Consider the following 20839-nt stretch of genomic DNA (forward strand, 5'->3'; position numbering starts at 1 on the left):
AAGCCGCACTAGACACACATGGAGCTGGGTGCATCTCCAAGCCGCACACACAGTCCCAGCATCCAAGGCGCCCCAGGCCAGGGCCTGAGAGCCCTGCAAAGATAGCAGCTTCTCTCCTGGGCTCCATGCTGCCCACTGGCCTGCCCCACCCCCCCAGGGCCCCGGGACCCCCACTGCACAGGTTCCAAGTGAGAGGCCCCACAGCCCCTCCCCCATGTCCTCCTGCCCCATCCCAGCCAGGAAGGTCCAGCCTGGCTCTGGCCAACACACTGGCCAAGAAGGCCAGGGAGGGCCAGGTTGGCCCTCGGCCAAGTCCTCAGCTCGGGTCAGCTCTGGCCAGGGCTGCTCCGGAGCCAGTCCCCACCTCACCACCTGGCAGGGAAGCAAGTCATGGCTGAGCACGTGGCCGCTGCGTGCCCCCCACTGCTGGTCACTTTCCACTTGAGCGGTGTACACAGGGAGCTGTGCTCAGAGGCTTTCTGTCAGCTTTGATGCCAACCTCTTCCATCGCAGGCTGGGCCTGCGATGGAAGTGGTCTATGAGGAACCCAGGAACAAACCAGGAGGGGCCCAAGGTGGACACGAGACCTGCACAGTGTGCAACCTGCCACCTTCGACGCAAGCCTTTTAATCACTCCTCCTGGCTTTGTAAGCAACAGCTACATCATGCTGACCAATCACGACAACGATGTTCAGAGATTTTGCCCAAGTCCAGCAGCGGCAACGTCCACCCAGGTGCAGAGCACAAGGCTTGGCTGCAGCTCAGGGGAAGTGTGCTGTTCTGGCATGGGAGAGCCCAGGTCCGACTCCCAGCTCTGACCACCATCTGCAAGGATGGTGCAGCCTCCCAGTGATGGCCTCCCCGTCTCCCCGCCCTGCCCAGCCACGTTCAGGAAATGCAATGCCAGAGTAAAGTAGCCCAGGGGTGTCTTCCTTTCAACTGAGAATCTAGGTTTTATGTTTTGGGATCCAGCATTAATACATGAGCAACAGAAAACCCAGAGCATGTGCAATTTAGATTCAGAAGAACTGGCTCATCTCATAACTCACCAAGAACAATCAGCACGTTTGTATTTTCTAGCTTTGTATCTTCAGCTTTCTTCAGTGACTCTTCCCTAGATTTAGATGCCCCCTCTCTCCCCGCCCCAGTACTTGTGAATCTTTGCAATCTGAGCAAAGGCTCCTCGGAGGGACCCGGCAGGCAGATACTTCAAAATCTCTTTAAAGAGAGCTGCATGAGGAGCCCAGACTCGAGGGCTCTGTGTGCCTGGTGCAGTTGGGTCTCTTCCACCACAAGGACCCTGGTGCAGGGCTGGCCACCACTGCCTAAGCCCTCTGACCTCCCTTCCCTCTCACTTGCCCGGAAGCCACTACATCTCCAGCACCGGCACTTCGTGTGTGATAACAGGCACACGTGTGCACACAAGCCTGAGTTGTGGAAAAATGCGAGGAATAAAGCAAACACACAAAGGTAGCCTAGTTCTCATCGGGAACCTATGGAAGACTAAGCTTGATTAAATTCTGAACCTGCACTTGGTAATTCATGGATCTGTACTTGCTTACACTTTGAATTTGTACTTGGTAAATTGTGGATCTGTGCTTGGTAAATCATGGATTTATACTTGACTAAGTGTGGATCCGTGCTTGGAAACTGTGAATGTGTACCTGGTACATTGTAGATCTGTACTTGATTAAACTGCAGATCTGTACTCGGTAAGGCATGCTGTGTTTGGCTGAATAGTGAATCTGTGGGCCCTAGGGGACTGTAACAATTGCTCTCTACTAATGAAAATATTTGTCAGTTTTCTCTGTAATGTTTGTTTCTTGTTTATTACAAGAAAAGGTGGTTTGATTGTGAAATTCTCTCCCCAGAACGTCTCCAAGGACAAAAAAGGAACATAAGGTTCAGCACCCATTTACTCACCAGACCATCGGATCCACCAGACTGACAGGGGACTATCAGATCCATCAGACTGACAGGGGACCATCAGATCCATCAGACTGACAGGGGACCATCAGATCCTTTAGACTGACACGGGACCATCAGATCATCAGACTGACAGGGGACCATCAGATCTGTCAGACTGACAGGAGACCATCAGATCAGACAGCCTATTGGGGTTGCAGGGTACACACATGAACATTGTTCTTAGGCAACTCCAAATGTGGTTAGAGAGAAGCAGCCACTGCCATGAAGTAACCAGCAAACAACACAGAGCCACACACAATGAAATACCTAACAGGGCCCTTATGGAAAAGTGGAAGGTGAGGGTGGAGCCACCAGGAACCGACTCGGGGCAAGAACAGAGCCAGCAGGCGTGATGACATTGCCTTGTAACGTCATCACGAGAGGGACACAGGAAGACAGAAAGGTAAGGAGCAGCAGCAAGAAGGCTGCACAGCCAGCACAGCTCAAACCGGCTTTATAGTTGTCTGTTTTACCCAAGAAAAGCATAGCAAGCAAATCACCACCAAAGCATGAATATATGGGTCTCTACAAATCTAAACCAAGATCCTCCCTTCATCATGTGCAGGAATCTCCCAGATGCTGTTCTGGGGCCTCCACTATACCTTGAGATGCAATTCTCCATGGGGATTGGATCCAGGACCCCAAAGCCGCCTACCTCCACAGACGCCCACCTCCACAGACACCCAACTCCACAGACACTCACCTCCACAGACACCCACCTCCACAGACACCCACCTCCACAGACGCCCAACTCCACAGACACTCACCTCCACAGACGCCCACCTCCACAGACACCCACCTCCACAGACGTCCACAGTGGTGTTAGATCTGCACAGAACTCACCCATGTCCTTCCTATACTTGAAATGTGTCTGGAGTGCTATGATATATAATACAGCAGTGCCAGGTGAACAGCTGTGTATCTGATCTTTTATGGAACAGGGACAAAAAAATGTAGGAACATGCTTAATACAGATGCAGAGTTACAGTTTGTTGTGGTGCTGGAGACTGAACTTGGGGCCTTGAGCACGTGCGGCCAGCGTTCCACTGTTTGAGCCACTCAGCTCTCTCAGACAGGGCCTCATGCTGACTTTGCCCAGACTGACCTCAGACTGAGATCCTGTTGTCCCTCCACCTCTCAAGAGGCCACAATTACAGGTGCATGACCTCATACCCAGCCCTTACACACGGTTATAAGCCAGATGTGCAAATGCAGTGTGAACTCACAGCAGCGTCTGTTGTGTCTTCAGCCACCTAGGTTGACACGCTTTTCTGAAAAGCAGACTTTGGTGTTTTATAGTCCTAACCATTGCACATGGAGAAATCAGAGAAGGTTTTAAAATGTTCAGAGCAATGTTAAAAGCCACCAGGGAGCACTACAGGACACCAGCTGGCTGGCAACCAGCACACCACGGGGACCGGTCCTCTCCGCCACCCTGACAGGACCAAGGAGCCTGGCTCCAGAATACCAAAGAAAGTGTTCCTCGTAGTATCTGCTTTCCAATTCCTACCCCTGGAGAGCTTTCTTTTTGTTCAGCTCGGGTCCCTGAAGAGGACATCTGTGTCCTCTAGCAGGATTCAGGTGCTTAAAGGGCATGGCCATGCCTTTGGGAAGCTTCTCTTTCCCTAACTGTAGTCAAAGGAAAACAGTGAAATTCAACCTATTTTAAATCAAGAGAGTGGAATCACCCGAAGGCCTCTCCTCTCCTATGTGGACATCCAGTTGTTCACTGGCCATGTTAACTCTGCTTCCCATGTCAGTCACTGATGGCAGCGATGCTACATCACAAGCTGCTCCAACTGGGCCACGCGGGGACCTGTGCTCTCCTGTGAGCCACGAGGGGACCTGTGTACTTCCGTGAGCCACACGGGATCCTGGCACTTCGGTGAGCCACGTGGGGTCCTGGCACTTCTGTGAGCCACGCGGGGACCTGTACTCTTCTGTGAGCCACACGGGGACCTGTGGTCTTCCGTGAGCCAAGTGGGCTCCTGTACTCTTCTGTTAGCCATGGGAGGTCCTGTGCTCTTCTGTGAGCCATGCAGGGTCCTGTGCTCTTCCGTCAGCCATGCAAGGTCCTGCGCTCTTCCGTGAACCTCATGGGGTCCTGTACTCTTCCATGAGCCACGCGGGGACCTGTGCACTTCCATAAGCCATGCGGGGTCCTGCACTCTTCTATGAGCCCAGTGGCCACATGCCTCACTTCAGACCCTGGTGCTAGGGCAGAGACAGAAAAATGGCATGTGTGGGGCCCGGCACTGACCATGGTCGTGGTGAGCGTGGGGCCTGGCACTGACTGTGGTTGTGGCGCTGACTGTGGTCGTGGTGAGCATGGGGCCCAGCACTGACCATGGTTGTGGCAAGCCTGGGGCCCAGCACTGATGGGGGCTTCAGGGGTTCCCAGGACTCCTTCACAGATTAGGGGGCTGCTTACATATTTCATCAGTGACAATTTCACGATAACTTTTGTTCCCCATGGTGATGCACTTAAGCTATTTCTATTTTTTTCCCTCTATCTTAGAATGCTGCTATGTCCTCCTCTTTCCACTTCTGAGTTATTTCCTCCACCACAACAGTGGCGTGAAGGGGCTCCTCTCCTTGTCCGGCGTGCTATGTGCCTTCTGTGTGCCACAGGCAGAGCACCCCAATTTACAGCCATACCGTTGATGTGCCTCTATCAGGAGCACAACCAGCAATGTTCCCTGATGGCGGATGGACAGACAGACGGATGGATGGATTTTACAGAAATGCTGGCTCAGTAGGGGAGGAGAGGGACCAAGCCACTGCCTGGCCAGCAAAGACCTCTTTCTAATGGCCCCCCACAGCCTCACGAGAGCAGGGTGAGGACCTCCTGACACGTTTCTGGCCCTCCAACGGTCACTGAGTCAACCATAAAAGCAGGCTCCTGGGCCCTCACAACTGGTATCCAGAGCCTGGACAGGTGACGTGCGCTGCTGGGCTGCTGTTTCCACCCCGACTTTGCGATGACCCCAGGAGACAGCACACTTGCTCACTGGAGTTCCGCCCCAGTTGACCTCACAGGGAATCCCTGAAAGGCCAGGTTTGGATGGATGGTAGGTGGATGGATGGTTGGGTAGATGGGTAGAACTCACAGCACAACATGCCAGTTCCTCCCACTGCCTGTATATCTGAGTGCTATGCTTGCTTTTGCTTCTCTCTTCCCTTCTATCCACCTGCCTTTGCTAGCAAGAACCTTCACTTACCAGTCACGACAGGCCTGCTCTTGTCCCGCTTCGGCCTTCCCTGGAGATTAGAGACAAACCTTCCCGGAAAGCCTGGCTGCACCCCGTTCTCTAATGTGGTGTCTGGACTGAGAACACCACAATGGGTGCTGGGGTTCCTCAGAGGAGCATGTTGAAAAGATGCTCACAAATCACATAGGACAAAAAAAGTCCCCAGAATGGTTGAGTTCAAAGTCAAAATTTAGTTCTTGGTTTGTGAGATGATGTGACAAGAGAAAAAGAAATGCTTGGTCAACAGGAATGGGTACCAAAGGTGAACCCCAACAGCAGACAGAGGCTCAGGCCTGTAAGCATCCTTCCACCATCCACATCTGGGGCAAACTCACGTTCCATCTATAAATAGTCAAAGGTCATTAGCCACACCCCAGCATTACCACCTTTGTCATATAACACATTTTCACTGCCTAGTTATTTACCCATTCATCCTTACAGTCACCTCCCGACCCACCATCCATCTACCCATCATTCCCAAATGTACCCACCTAACCATCCATCCATCCACATCTCCATCTATCCACCCATTATCTATGCATCTACCATCCATCCATCCACTCCTCCACCCATCCACCCACCATCCATCCACTCCTCACCCATCCATCTATTCATTATCCATCCATCCACCATCCATTTATCCACCCCCCCACTCATCCACCCATCCATTTACCATTCATCCATCCACCCACCACTTATCCATCCAACCACCATTCATCCATTCATTCATCCATCCATCCATTCACCCACTACCCATCCATCCAACTATCCATCCATACATCTGCCCACCATCCATTCATTCACTCATCCATCCATTCACCCACTATCCATACACTAACCATCTATCCATCCGCCCACCATCCATCCACTCACCCATCCAACTACCCACCATCCATCCATCCACTCACCATCCATCCACCCACCATCCATCCATCTTTGCACTCACCCACCATCCACCCAATTCATCTATCCAGCCAATCCACCCACCTGTCCATCTATTCACAATCCACCCATCTATCCATTCATCCATCCATTCACCATCCAGCCATCTACCCATCCATCCATTCATCCCTCTATCTATCCATCCATCCAACTATCCATCCATCAACCCATCCATGTATCCATCCACCCACCCATCTATCCATCCAACCTGCCCATCCATCTATATACCCTTCATTCCTACATCCACCCACCATCCATCTATCTAACCATCCATCCATCTAGCCATCCATCCATCTACCCACCATTTATCCATCCACTCATCCATCCAACTACCCACCATCCATCCATTCATCCATCCAACTACCCACCATCCATCCATCTAACCACCATCCATCTATTCATTTATCTTCCTACCCACCAATCCATCCATCCATCCACCTATCTATCCATCTATCCATCTATATATATCCATCCACCCACCCATACTACACACACATTTAACTATTCATAAATCCATTTGTCCATCCATCCATCCATCCATCCATCCATCCATGTCACCACCCACCAACCTACCCATCCATCTACCCATCATCCCTCCATCCATTTATCTATCCATCCATCCACATCTTCACCATTCACAAAGCTTAAGACTCCACTTGAAGTCAACACTGCCACTACAATGGTTTTCCACATTTGATTTCTAAACCAGGAGCATGTATATAACCTGGGGACTTAAAGGTGAAAATTCTTAGACCTTACTCTGCCCATACCCCATGAGTCAGAGGCACTGAGAGGCACATTCTAGCTTGAGGCCACCAGTTCTGCATTCATAAACACCCCAATCTAGGTCCATGTATCATTTCTCCCTAAAATGAATTACTGTCCATCTAAAAAGAACACCAAAAGAGTTGAAAACACTAGAAAAGAATACTATCACACAGGCCTCTGCTGCTGCTGGAAAGAGCTCCTGGACATGGTTCTGAAGAGCAGACTTAGGAGCAGAATCCCTGTGAAATCTAAATGCTCAAGGTCAGGGATGCAGATTCTCAGGCCATCTGGACATCTCACGTGGTCCCCTTCATGCAGCTCAGCGCAGGTGGTGACAGTTCCAGGTCATCTGGAGTCAGAAGAGCGTGTCCTGAATAGATGGCCAAGAAAACACCTAGGGGGCCACAGCAGAGCAACGGTAGCTCTAGCCAGAGGCAGCTTCAGGGCAGCCATTGGCTCAAGCCTCTAGCCATGACCCCATCCTCCAGAGGCCAGTGAGGTCCCCTGGCTCTGAGCACTCATACCAGCTACCAGATCAAGTCATTTGCCCACATCTCCCACCATCCAAACCCTGGAGTAGGAGCGACTATATATGACCTTGAGCCAAAGTCACTGTGCTACAGGGATCCTTGAGCAGATGCCAGCAGGGAAACGTGAGATGGCAGTTGGGGTAAGGAGAGCTTGCTCCTTCCCCTCAGGGCATGCTGCAGGTACCCCGTGTGTGCACCGCTCCTGTCCACACTGCCATACGCAGGTCTCTTGTGCCATAGTTTGCAGCCTCCTGCAGGCATGCCCCCACATCAGGAAGCAAGAAGCAAGACTGGACTGAGCTAAAGAATAGGCAAGCAGGGGATGGCCGCAGGCAGCTCACCTCCAACAAAGCAATGGTTATGGCCCCCTGGGGACCGGACCTGGGTTGGCCTGCAGCTAGGGTGCTGCGGAAGAGCTGGCATGCGGCCTGCTTCCCATGAGACAGCGGTGGCCACAGGCACGCTAGCACCCCAGCTGCCCCTCACACTAAGTAAGCAGCTGCCATCTCCCGATTCCCTGAGATGGCATGAAGAAACTTCCTCCCACCCAGGGTGACATCAGCGCTGGAGCAGCTCCCACCAGAGATCCCACTCCTCCCTCCGGGCGCCTCCACTGTGCCCTGTGCCGGATCTGCCTCCGCAAAGGCCAGCCGAGCCTAGGATGCGGGCACAGGTGGTGTCAGATGGCTGCATTTCCTCCTGACCCACATACAATGCGCAGCAGCTCCGTCACAACACCGGCATTACCAGGCCAGCGTCCCAGACCGAAGCCAGGGCTGCCAGTCCACCCCACTGCTGCCAGTCCACCCCACGGCTGGCCAGCCCACCCCACAGCCAGCCTACTCCACCGCCCCAGTCCACCCCACGGCCCCTGGCCAGGTTAATTACTCAGTCCGTGCCACACCCAACCCGGCAGCCTTCATCTCCACCAGGCAGTATGTAATACGCTGGCGGGGCCGGGTCTGTGCGTCTGGAAGGCTGGGCGCCTGCACAAGACCTCGTGCCCATCCCATCCTGATGGCGCCTCATCCTCCGTGACCCCTGGGTCCCAGGGACCCCCCTTTCTTCAGCGAACCTCCAGGGTGCCCTGGCCCCGTGTCCGCGTCAGGGGGCCGCACCGCCAGGCGCAATGACAGCAGCTCCCGGCCTCCCCACAGGGCAGCCAACGGCTCCCGGCTCCAGGAGCTGGCCCGAGCTCGCCCTGCCGGGGCTGATGCGCGGCCATCGCGGAGCCCGCTCGGCCCCGAACCCCCGGTCCCCGGGGAGGCCGCGCGCCGCCCGGCCTCATGCCCGCGGCCGCAGCCCGGTCCCTACCCGTGCGCCCGCACACGGCACGCAGCCGCCGCGCCAGCTCCTCCAAGGCCATCTCCTCATGTCGCAGCCAAAACCGCATCCTCCGCCGCGGAGCCGCCGCAGGTCTGCGGGGCGGCGCGGGACGGCGCGGGGCGGGGCGGCGGTGAGGAGGGGGCGTGGGGCGGGGCCGGTCCCCGCCGGGGCGGGCGGGGGGCGCGCGCGCGCTCCTCGGCGGAAGCGGAAGCGGCGTGCGCCCCGCCAACCACCGCTGCGGCACCTGGGGCTCACGGTGCCGCCGCCGCCCGGCGCAGGGACGGATCCCCGGGGGACCGGTGCGTGCCAAGGCTCCCGTGGTCACCGGGGCGCAGGGCCCCGTCCCCCTCCCTCCCGGGGTCACCGGGGCGCAGGGCTCCGCCCCCCCAGGGCTCAGACTCGATGTCAGGGGCAGGGCCGCCCCCCTTCCCTGCCCCCCCTCTTACCTGCCCCCCTTACCTCCGCCCGCCCCCGGGCAGGCGCAGAGCCCACAGCAGCCCTGCGCGCCCTCTGCGCGCGGTCGCATGGTCGGCGCTCAGGTGCGCGCGGTCCCGAGCCGCCCGCGAATGGCCGTGCGTGCCTGGGACCCGTGCGGGGAGGAGGGGAGGGGGAGGGAGGGGAGGGGACGGGCCGGCTGGCGAGGGCGTGGCCTTCCCGGGACGTGGGCAACGCCGCCCCGCAAGGCTGGCGTGGAGCCAGGCGCACCCGACACCGGCAGCAGCCGGGCTCTGAGGGCCCCAGCCCTGGCTGCCAGAAGGCTCCGGACGCGGACTGCGCCACCCGAGGCATCAGGAGATGCGGGATTCGCCAAGTTCAACACCCCCCCCACACACACACACACTGCAGACCCTGCCAGACTGTGCGTGCCGGGACTGTACATGCCCGCACCGCGGTGGCCGACACCGCCACTGTGTTCCACGGTGTCCCACATCATCCCTGTGCTCCACAGTGTCCATCACCCGTGTTTCCACGTGTACAACAACATACACTGACATATTTTGTTGGACGGGTAGCTGCCTGACTGGCCACGTGCTGGGAGTCACTGTGTGCATCAGGATAGCTTTGAAAGCAAGTGTAAAGAAAGCGGGGTCAGCTGAGCTCGGTCCATTCCCACTCCTTGTCTGCTCCATCCTGCGTCTGTGCCCTGTGTTCCATACCCTGGGAGGGCCGTGTGCTGCAAAGACTCCAAGCTGCTCATTCCAGGGGCAACTCTGGCCCCAGCTTTGGCCCGGGGTGTCTGCTTGGCTGGTGGGTACCCATGTCTCCAAGTCACTGTGAAGGGTGTTCCAGATGCAGTTACATTAACCCAGGACTTTCTGATGCGGTCAGTTTCAGGATAAGGGAGGACAGGCCAGGGGAGGAGGTTCTACTCAAGAGGGCCAAGGCTCCAGGACATGGTACGGCCTGGATCAAGCCTGCCCTGCCCCACAGACAGGGCAAGCTGTCTCCACAGCTGCTGGAGTCCGTTTCTCACACTGGGTCTCCTCTCTCTGAGGCCGTCACCATCTTACTCTCACATGGAGGCACCGAAGGACCTCTTTCTGTACAACTCATTTCACGCTCGCCTCAAGAACCTGCTGACAACCTACCAACCTGCCACTTGCCCAGGACCCCTAGTGGGTCATGGGCCACAAGCCGGACTAGCGTCACAGCTACACACAGCACCCGCCCCTGCTGTCGTCACTACAGAACTTGAGGTCAGGTCACACGGCAGAGGGGTTTGGACTCAGACGTGTGCGAGCAGGCATTTGCTTCAGGGGACTTTTCAGAGCTGACCAGAAAGGTGTCCCTGGCTCCTGCCGGTGCCCAGGTCAGTGAGCCCCTGCACCTTCCATCCTGCCTGCTTCAGAAAGACCCAGGAGAGCAGCTCTTCCCAGAGGCCGCAGGAGGGAGGTGATGAAATGCTACACCTGGATACCAAGCCTCCCCTTAGCAACTAGGGAGGAAGAGCCAGTGGGGGGGGGGGGAGGAGCCTACTCACCCCCCCCCCCGCCCCCCTGCTGCAAGGCCAGGTACACCCTTCCTGCCCTGCAAGCAGAAGGGGGAGACCTCTGAGAACCCCAAACACATCATGAGCCAGGGCCAGGCAGGCACAGCCCAGCACATCAAAGGGCAGACAAGCCCGGAAGTGCACCAGCCAGCAGAGCACTCCAGCACTGGGGTTGGGGTGGGAGGAGGGGCTGGGATCTGGAGGGGGAGGCAAGGCCTGCTTGATGCCCCACACCTGCTGCATGAGACAGCCAGCGTATAACTGTGCTTGTGTGGCTACAGACACAGAAAGCCCAGCTGGCTGGCGTAGCTCCCGTGGGTGAATGGCTGGAACCCACCAGACCTACGAGAAGAGCAGCCAGCACGCTCTGTGTCCTGGCTGAACCCAGCACCAGCTAAACCCTCCTGCCATCCCAGCTACTCCAGAGGCTGAGATCTGAGGATCGTGGTGCAAAGCCAGCCTGGAAGGCAAGTCCATGAAATGTTCCTCCAATTAACCAGCAAAAAGCCAAAAGTGGAGCTGTGGCGCAAGTGGTAGAGCACCAGCCTTGAGTGAAAAAGCTCAGGGACAGTGCCCAGGGCCCAAGGTCAACACCCAGGAATGGCACCAAAATATAAATAAATAAACAAACAAATCAGTGATGACTGGCAGAATGGCAGGGTAAGGAGAGTTGGCAGATATAGGGTGGATGTTTCCACAGGACTGGCAGTGCCAATCAATCCTCCACCTACGGTTCTCACACACAAATTCTCACCACTTTTTGGTGCATAAAACTAGCAAATTAGCATGCATTTTGTCAGTACAAACTGCTGTGTTGTGCCCTAGGAAACATGGAATGTGCTGATGTCACACAGAGATAACATCCTGTCCATTCTTGGATGCACTTTATATGAAGTTGTAACAATCCATGTCACTGGTAACAAACTGATTCTTTTTTATTTTTTTGGTCCTGGGACCTGAACTCTGGGCCTGGACTCTGTCCCTCAGCTCTTCAGTTCAAGGCTAGCGCGCTACCACTTGAGCCACAGCACTACTTCCAGCTTTTTCTGCTTATATGGTGCTGAGGAATCAAACCCAGGGCCTCATGCATTGAGTCAAGCATTCTACTGCTAAGCCACCTTCCCAGCCCCCAAAACTGATTCTTTTCACACCCAATAGAAGGGTGTGGTGGTTCAAGCCTGCTGTTCCAGCATCAATAGAATTCAGAGCCAGACCATTTTATATTCAAATTGAGACCCTATCTCAAAAATAATGAAAGTCATATAAAAAACAATGTAAACAAAAATGGCAGGCATTTGGATCAAGTGGTAGAACACCTGCCCAGCAGCTCAAGGCCCTGAGTTCAAACTCCAGAACCACCATTACCATCGCCATACCTGTAAACACACGCGTGTATACACACACACACACACACACACACACACACACACACACACACCATCTTTTGACTAGCAGTAGGATTATAGACCCTGTGGTACAGCAATGTTTTGGTGTCTTCCTCCTGTGTGCAGGTGTGCTTGGGTTTGGACATGGGCTGTCCTGGGGCTCCGGTCACACTCGGCAGGTCCTGTTGATGGAGCCCCCGGGGGCTCACACCACCCACAGCCCGGGACACTGTCCACCCATCCTCCCTGAGAGCAGGGCCCCGGGCTGGGATGAGCCCTGCCCTGACCACCCACCCTATCCTCTCAGGCCCTAGGTCATGGTGGACATGGGGTCAGAACTGTTTGAAGACACAGTCCCACCCGCACACAGGTGGGAGCCTGTGGGAAGAGTTGGTAGCCTGCTTCAGAGGGGGTCCAGGCACAGAGGCGCATGGGTAAGGCCTCACCCTGGAGAGGGGTCAGGGGAGGGGAGCTGGAGGGCCACAAAGGGAACAATGGCAGCTCTCACAAGCACGGGGCTCCAAGGGCTCCCCGCTTCACGCACAGGGCTCCCCACTTCACCTCACACACAGGGCTCCCAGCTTCATGCACAGGGCTCCCTTTTTACCTCACGCACAGGGCTCCCCACGTCACCTCACACACAGGGCTCCCCACTTCACGCACAGGGCTCCCCACTTCATGCACAGGGCTCCCTGCTTCATGCACAGGGCTCCCCGCTTCATGCACAGGGCTCCCCACTTCACCTCACACAAAGGGCTCACCACTTCACGCACAGGGCTCCCCACTTCACGCGCAGGGCTCCCCGCTTCACCTCACGCACAGGGCTCCCCACTTCATGCAAAGACTCCCTGCCTCACGCACGGGGCTCCCCACTTCATGCACAGGGCTCCCCACTTCACACACAGGGCTCCCCACTTCATGCAAGGACTCCCTGCCTCACGCACAGGGCTCCCAGAGGATCTCAGCTTCACATCACACCCACAGAACAGCCAACGCACCTCAGCTGCCCCCTCCCCAGACAAGATAGTGCAGGAAGGTGTGTCCTGTTCACACCTCCATCTGGTTTCCAGGCCTCTTCAAGGAGGAGGAGGGAGGGACCCCAGCATAGTGTGACAAGGGATACCTGTCATTAGAGTGACATTTCTCAGAGTGGCACCCGAGTCCTCACTAGCCTGCTACACTGTCTTGTCACCTGACAGTGCACAGCCGGGTCTCATGGATGGGTCACTTCTTGGATGTTGACCCGTCCCCAGATGCTGACCCCTGTCTTCAGATGCTGACCCTGTCCTCAAATGCTGACCTCTGTCCTCAGATGCTGACCTCTCACCCTCAGATGCTGATCTCTGTCCTCAGATGTGGACCCTGTCCTCAGATGATGATCTCTCATCCTCAGATGCTGACTCCTGTCTTCAGATGCTGACGCTGTCCTCAGATGCTGACCCCCGTCCTCAGATGCTGACCCCTCATCCTTAGATGCTGACCTCTGTCCTCAGATACTGACCCCTCATCCTCAGATGCTGAACCTGTCCTTAGATGCTGACCTCTCATCCTCAGATGCTGACCCTGTCCTCAGACACTGACCCCTCATCCTCAGGTGCTGACCCTTGTCCTCAGATGCTGACCTCTGTCTTCAGATGCTGACTCCTGTCCTCTGATGCTGACCTCTGTCCTCAGATGCTGACCCCTGTCCTCAGATGCTGACCTCTGTTCTCCGATGCTGACCCCATCCTCAGATGCTGACCCTGTCCTCAGATGATGATCCCTTATCCTCAGATGCTGACCCTGTCCTCAGATGCTGACCTCATCCTCAGATGCTGACTTCTGTCCTCAGATACTGACCCTATCCTCAGATGCTGACCCCTCATCCTCAGATGCTGACCCCTGTCCTCCGATGCTGACCTCTGTCCTCCGATGCTGACCCCTCATCCTTAGATGCTGACCCTGTCCTCAGATGCTACCCCTCATGCTCAGATGCTGACCCCTCATACTCAGATACTGACTCCTGTCCTCAGATGCTGACACCTGTCCTCAGATGCTGACCCTCACCCTGATGCTGACCCCTCATCCTCAGATGCTGAACCCTGTCCTCAGATGCTGAACCCATCCTCAGATGCTGACCTCTGTCCTCAGATGCTGACCTCTGTCCTCAGATGCTGACCCCTGTCCTCAGATGCTGACTCCTGTCCTCAGATGCTGACCCTGTCCTCAGATGCTGAACCCATCCTCAGATGCTGACCCTGTCCTCAGATGCTGAATCCTGTCCTCAGATGCTGACTCCTGTCCTCAGAGGCTGACCCTGTCCTCAGATGCTGAATCCTGTCCTCAGATGCTGACTCCTGTCCTCAGATGCTGACTCCTGTCCACAGATGCTGACCCCTGTCCTCAGATGCTGAATCCTGTCCTCAGATGCTGAACCCTCATCCTCAGATGCTGACCCCGTCCTCAGATGCTGACCTCTCATCCTCAGATGATACCCCTCACCCTCAGATGCTGACCCCTCATCCTCAGATACTGACCCCTGTCCTCAGATGTTGGCCCCTCATCCTCAGATGCTGACCTCTGTCCTCAGATGCTGACCCTATCCTCAGATGCTGACCCCTGTCCTCAGATGCTGACCCCTGTTCTCAGATGCTGACCCTATCCTCAGATGCTGACCCCTGTCCTCAGATGCTGACCCCTGTTCTCAGATGCTGAACCCTGACCTCAGATGCTGACCCCTCATCCTGATGCTGGTTCCTCATCTTCAGATGCTGACCTTTGTCCTCAGATGCTGACCCCTGTCCTCAGATGCTGACCCTGTCCTCAGATGCTGACCCCTGTCCTCAGATGCTGACCCTGTCCTCAGATGCTGCCCTGCCCTCAGATGATCTCCTTTGTCTTTAGAGGGATGGCATGTCCCCTTTAACTTAGTGGAAACAAAGCCAAGAAGATGAATGTCTAGCTCTGGCCGGCCTTTTCACAGCTGGGGCCAGGAACAAGGGTGGCTTCCTCGTATTCTGTTGTTCTGGGCGCTGCCTGGGAAAACAACACCAGGCACACCCCACCTCAGAGGGACCGGCTGGCTCTGTGCCCACAAAGCGCCTGCCCCGCCCCGCCCCCGGAGGAAGCGGCACACTTGAGGAGGCCGGGAGGAGGCAGGGAGGAGGCCGGGAGGAGGCCTGGCTTCAGGACAAAGGCGCCACCCAGGTGCCAGCGTCCCGATGAGGGCTCCTGATGGCAGGCGGCTGACCCGTATGTCCTCTGCCGGTGCTCCACTCCACTGGTGCTCCACTCCACCAGTGCTCCACTCTGCCAGTGCTCTACTCTACCGAGTGCTCTACTCTACCGAGTGCTCCACTCTACCGAGTGCTTCATTCTGCCAGTGCTCTACTCTACCGAGTGCTCCACTCTACTGAGTGCTTCATTCTGCCGGTGCTCCACTCCGCCGAGTGCTTCATTCTGCCGGTGCTCCACTCCGCCGAGTGCTTCATTCTGCCGGTGCTCCATTTTGCCGAGTCCTCCACTCCGCGGGTGCTCCACACCACGGGCAGGGCACCTAACACAGCCGGGGGTTTGTGGGGGGAGGTTGAGAAGGAGCACTTTGCCAATGGACCTAGAGTCACCTTCTGTGTCCCACAACCCCACGGAAATCCTGGGGGGCAGACACGCCTATCTGTGGTCGGCCCTCGGGGACAGCCAGCCAGCGCTGGCCCAGCACAGCTCCTGCCCCTGGCACCTGCGGGTGCCCCAGGACCCCGCAGGACGACCACAGGGAGGGTCCATGGGCCTCCTGTGCCTGGGGCCAGGAGACAGATGCAGGGACGGCCCTAGGACTCAGCAAGTATGGCACCAGGGAAGCACAGGTGTGACATGGCTTCATGGGAGGGCAGCTGGGAGTCCTGAGCCCAGGCAGCTGCCCAGGGAGGAGGGGACAGGAGGAGGGGGGAGGAGGGTAAGGCCGCCAGGGGGAAGGGGAGGGGGACAGGATGCGGAGGGGGGGGGACAGTCAGGACACCAGGGGGAAGGGAGGGGAGGAGGGACAGTCAGGATACCAGGGGGAGGGGAGGGGAGGAGGAAGGCAGTGAGGACACCAGGGGGAGGGGAGGCAGAGGAGGTCTGTGCAGTCCAGGTACTCAGGAGAGAATATCTAATGTGTACGGGAAGTAGGAAGGTGGACTGGGCCTTGTGCCCGGGTGGGCGTGGCCAGCGGGCCTCTGGTCTCTGGCTGGCAATCCAACACCAGCCTGAGGGCGGTGCCACTCTTTTCAAATGTGGCCAAGTAGCCCTCCCCCCTGCAGCCAGCCACTCCCCACAGTGGGGCCTCACCCAATGGGTGGAAGGCCGGAAGAGACAGAGACTGAACCCCCGATGCCAAAGGACTCCTGCCTCTGTTTCCAGCCTGCTGAGTGGCCTGGACCCAGCCCACATGGACGTCCACAGCACACATCACAGACAGAGGCGAACCTCCCACCTGCAGACCGGCCGGGCAGAACCCACAAGCTCAGCTTCCGTTTACTGGTAAGCCAGGCAGCCAGGGGCCAGACCAACAATGCAGAATGCTAGAGACTGGCGCCCAGGATTTAGAAGCCTAGGGTGGTGAGTAGAGAAAATCTCGAGTGTTCCATTTCCTCTCCCCCTTTGTGTACACGAAAATTATCCACAAAGCTCTTCCTCAACAAGCCTGATAAAGCGCTTCATTTGCAGGATAAACATTGTATAGTAAGGAAGAACGAAGTTCACTTTCTCTAATGCGATCCAGGCATTCCCTAAATGTGCCTTCATCAACTTCACAACTGAAGGCCAAGCAGTGTCTACATTTGGTCTCCAAAGTGGGTACTGGGCACTCACAGGCAGATACTTGGAAGCCACGCAGCTGCTGTACACATGAGCCATCCGAGTCCTACCTCATGCACAGAAAAACCATCAGGATGGGAGCATGCAAGGCCCGTGTCACCCAGCACCATCCATGCAGCTTGGCCCCGAGGCTGGTATGGGGCTTGGCCATGGCTCCTCCACCTCCTGCCGGGAGCCTCAGCAGCGGAGGGCACTTCCATGGGCACTGGGTCAGAGCGGTGCAGGCAGGAGGACTGAGTACCACTCACCCCGGCCGGCTTCACTTCCCGAGTTGCCCATGGAGAAGGGTTCAGACACAGACACAGACTCCCAGAGTGGGCATGGAGCTTGGGTGACCGGCAGAGCAGAGATGCCAGCCTCAGCCTGTCTCCCATAGGGCAGAGACGACCTGACTACACTGCAGGGCCGCCATACCATGAGGATAGGGGACGGGCCACCTGGGGCCCGCACAGGTCCAGCACGGTCTGTGGGTGCCTGTGGGAGCTGGCAGCACATGGTGGGGTGGGGGAGAGGGGGACGGTGGCCTAGGCCGCCTGTTTCCATAGAAACGCATCCTTGGCCTGAAGAGAAGAGTGGGAGGAAGACACAGCACAGAGGTGGGGCCAGGCTGGGACCCAGCCACTCAGTGTCCCCTGGGTGTCTGCCTTGGCCTAGAAATAGCCACAGTTCACGGGAGAGAGCAGACAGCCCAGGGTAAAACGCCAGTGCCCCGGCCTCCTCTGAGGCAGCACGGCACCCTGGCCCCTGCCCTGGGCTGCCTACCACCTTTACTAAATCTCCGGTGCGGACCCCACTTTCTTGTTCTCACAGAGTCCAGATGTGGCTATCAGTGCCAGCCAGGCCCGGCATGAGCTGGAGGTCACAAGCAGCCCACAGCCTGGAGAAGAATGAGGCTTCTGGGTGACTTACAACCCACGTCAGAGACAGCGCCGAGGGTGCCAGGCCACGCTGGTGGGCCCTGGCCAGTGCACGGAGCACACAGCGGGCCAGCAGAGACGGCTTAGCTGGAGACACGTGTCCAGCGAATGAGGCTGTGGCTTCAGACGCTCCGGCCACTCCCATGCAAGCAGTTGTGGGCACGCATGAGACTGGAACATTCTGGAACTCTTTGTGGCAGTAGGAGGCAGCAACGCGCCCTCTGGGGAGGGAGTCGGGTCTATGGAGCCATGGCCGAGGGGCAGGGCATGGTGCCCCTCCCCGCACGGCTCCAGCACCGGGCAGCAGCTGGTTCCTGTCTTGCTTGTCAGTGGGCGCCTGAGTCCACTGCCAGCTTCCGTACCCCTCCCACACCCAGAAGCCCTGAGTCCGCGCCAGCCCGCCCTTGCCCACCCTTGCCTACCCCTCCGACCGCACACCCAGGGGGTGGCCAGCCCCAGAGCCTGAGGTCACAGCTGTATCCACAACCCTGGCTTCCTCAGCTCTTCTTCTCAGTCAGAGTAGAGGGCTGTGGTATATGCCTACGTGGGTTTCCTGGTGCGGAGCAGGTAGATTGCAGGTTCAAGGCCACCCTGAGCCACCTGTGTGAGACTGTCTCGGAACAATACCACAACAAGCCAGAGCTAGCAACACCCAGCTGGGCCCAGGCGCTGCCCCTCGCCGCTCGTGGGGCACACCCAGCCTGGCGGTGGGAGGCTCCCTGACACCTCTACGAAGCCTTGAGGTTCACAGCTGAGCCAAGGGCCTGGGGCACCAATTCTCAGTGGTGGGATTTGCCCACAGCTACTGTGAAGGCCAGACCAAGTCTCTTCCCTTTGCATGGAGGCCCTGTGGGAGCCCCAAGGCCTCCCCATCCGCTCCCTGAGAGGCCCTGCCCGCCTGGGGCGGCCCCCCGGTCCACAAGGCCCCAGACGCACAGCCTGGCTGTGTGGGCACCAGGACACAGCGCCACTTCCTGCGGGAGGATCACTGTGTGGACAGCATGAGACACTTCTGGTGGTCATCTTGACTACGGCTGGCTGGCTGGAGGTGTCTGCCCACGGGGTGGGGAGCACAAAGACCAGAGCCTTCTGGGGCGGGGCCCATCTCACCGGCCCAAGGCCCCTTCCTGCCTGAGCCTGACACCCCCCCCCCCCCCCCCCCCCCCGGCCACAGATCACCTGCAGGCCTCCTGCCAGCACTTCCCGCCAACACTTCCCACCAGAGGCAGAAGAAACGCTAGGAAGGTGCAGTCCTGCTCTTGGCCAAACCTCGAGGCCACCCTAGGATCTGGGAACTGTGACATTTACTTCCCAGGAACAGAGGTAGACATGTGGGCAGGGGCCTGTCCATGCTGAGCCCTCCAGGGCTCAGCCCTCTGGGGGTGGGACCACACCTTGCACCTGAAGTCTGCTCCATGCTGGCAGCCTGCAAACCCAGCAGGGGCGCTGTGCTGCAAAGAAATTATGAAGGCTCCAGATCTTAGGCCCCGGCTCAAACTAGGAGTGCCATACATCAGGTCCAGCCACTTGCCCTAAGACATCTGATCAAAGAGAGCCATGGTGCCAGGTATTGGTGGCTCATGCCTGTTATCCTAGCTACTCAGCAGGCTGAAGCCTGAGGATTGAGGTTCAAAGCCAGCCCAGGAAGGAAAGTCTGTGAGACTCTTATCTCCAGTAAGCTACTCAGAAAAAGCCAGAAGTGGTGCTATGGCTCAAGTGGTAGAGTGTTGTTTTTTGAGCAAAAGCAGCGCAGGGACAGTGTGTAGGTCCTGAATTCAAGCCCCAGGACTGGTACGAGAAAGGGGAGGGGAAGGGAGGGAGGGAGAGAGGGAGAGAGAGGAGAGGAGAGAGAGAGAAAGAGAGAGAGAGCATGTGCGCGAGCCACAGTGCTGGGCAGAGCACAGCGATTTTCCGCACAGTGTGGCTACCATGGGAAGACAGCCCTGCAGTTCACTCCCCACCATCTTGGAGCTACAGACGTGAACTTCGGATCTGGAGACAAAGAGCTGCAGAGGGGAGGGGACACACCGAGGTGGCCATCACCTCGGCCCAGAGAGAAGCAGGAACAGGCCAGTGCCTTCCTGGTCACCAAGGCTGGGCAGCCGCCGTCCTGCTCCCAGGCGCATAGCTTCACCTCTTGCCACAGACGAGGGCACAGATGAGGGGCACAGACGAGGGGGCACAGACGAGGGGGCAGTCTGCATGAGGCCTGGTTCTGCCCCCTGGAGGAGGACTGCAGAGTGCCTGCAGGGAGAACGGCTCAGAGCAGAGGCCCCAGTGCAAAGTGGGGCGGCGCCGTCCACGTGAGGGGTCCGTGCATCCCAGCAAACAGCCTGCGGGTGTGTCAAATGTCGTCTGGGAAGCCAGGGCTGGCGTTCGCATGGGACCCCGGCATCCTGACGGAGCTGGTGTTCAGACGGGGACCCAGCTGTCCTCATAGGGTTGGCATTCACCTGGCGACCCCGGCGTCCTCACGGGGCTGGCGTTTGGGTGGCGACCCCGTCTTGCTCACGGGGCTGGCGATCACTGGGGAACCCCATCTTGCTCATGGGGCTGGCGTTCAGGTGGCAACCCCGTCTTGCTCACGGGGCTGGCGATCACTGGGAAACCCGGCGTCCTCACAAGGCTGGCGATCACTGGGGAACCCTGGCGTCCTCACGGGGCTGGCGTTTGGGTGGCAACCCTGTCTTGCTCACGGGGCTGCGTCTGTCTTCAGTGTGTGCCAGGGCCTCCCAGGAAACTCGCGAGCACAAGGGCCCAGGGCAGACATCCAGCTGGCCCAGGCAAGTCTGCCCCCTCGTGGGCGCTGTGGGCACTGCAGTTTGGTGGCGCTCCAGCTCCTGACTGAAAGCCAGGATGCTTGAAGAGGGGCTCTGCTCCCCAAATGCAGCACAAGCAGCCTCAAAGGCCCCTGTGCATCCCTACATTC

The 20839-nt window shown here is 57.5% G+C and overlaps 1 protein-coding gene across 1 annotated transcript in view; it reads right to left on the reverse strand.

Moving 5' to 3' along the window:
- Window positions 1-8848, reverse strand: part of LOC138817637 (guanine nucleotide exchange factor DBS-like) — an 84078-nt gene extending 75230 nt beyond the window's left edge. Inside the window, exon 1 of the mRNA XM_070008124.1 lies at window positions 8774-8848. Coding sequence (XP_069864225.1) covers window positions 8774-8825 — 52 coding nt within the window. The 5' untranslated portion in view covers window positions 8826-8848. The remainder of the gene's footprint in view (window positions 1-8773) is intronic.
- Between the last annotated feature and the right edge of the window lie 11991 nt (window positions 8849-20839).

Source organism: Dipodomys merriami, unplaced genomic scaffold, assembly GCF_024711535.1.
Source record: "Dipodomys merriami isolate MVZ:Mamm:240054 unplaced genomic scaffold, mDipMer1.0.p SCAF_70, whole genome shotgun sequence".
In the NCBI taxonomy this organism is placed as follows: Eukaryota; Metazoa; Chordata; class Mammalia; order Rodentia; family Heteromyidae; genus Dipodomys; species Dipodomys merriami.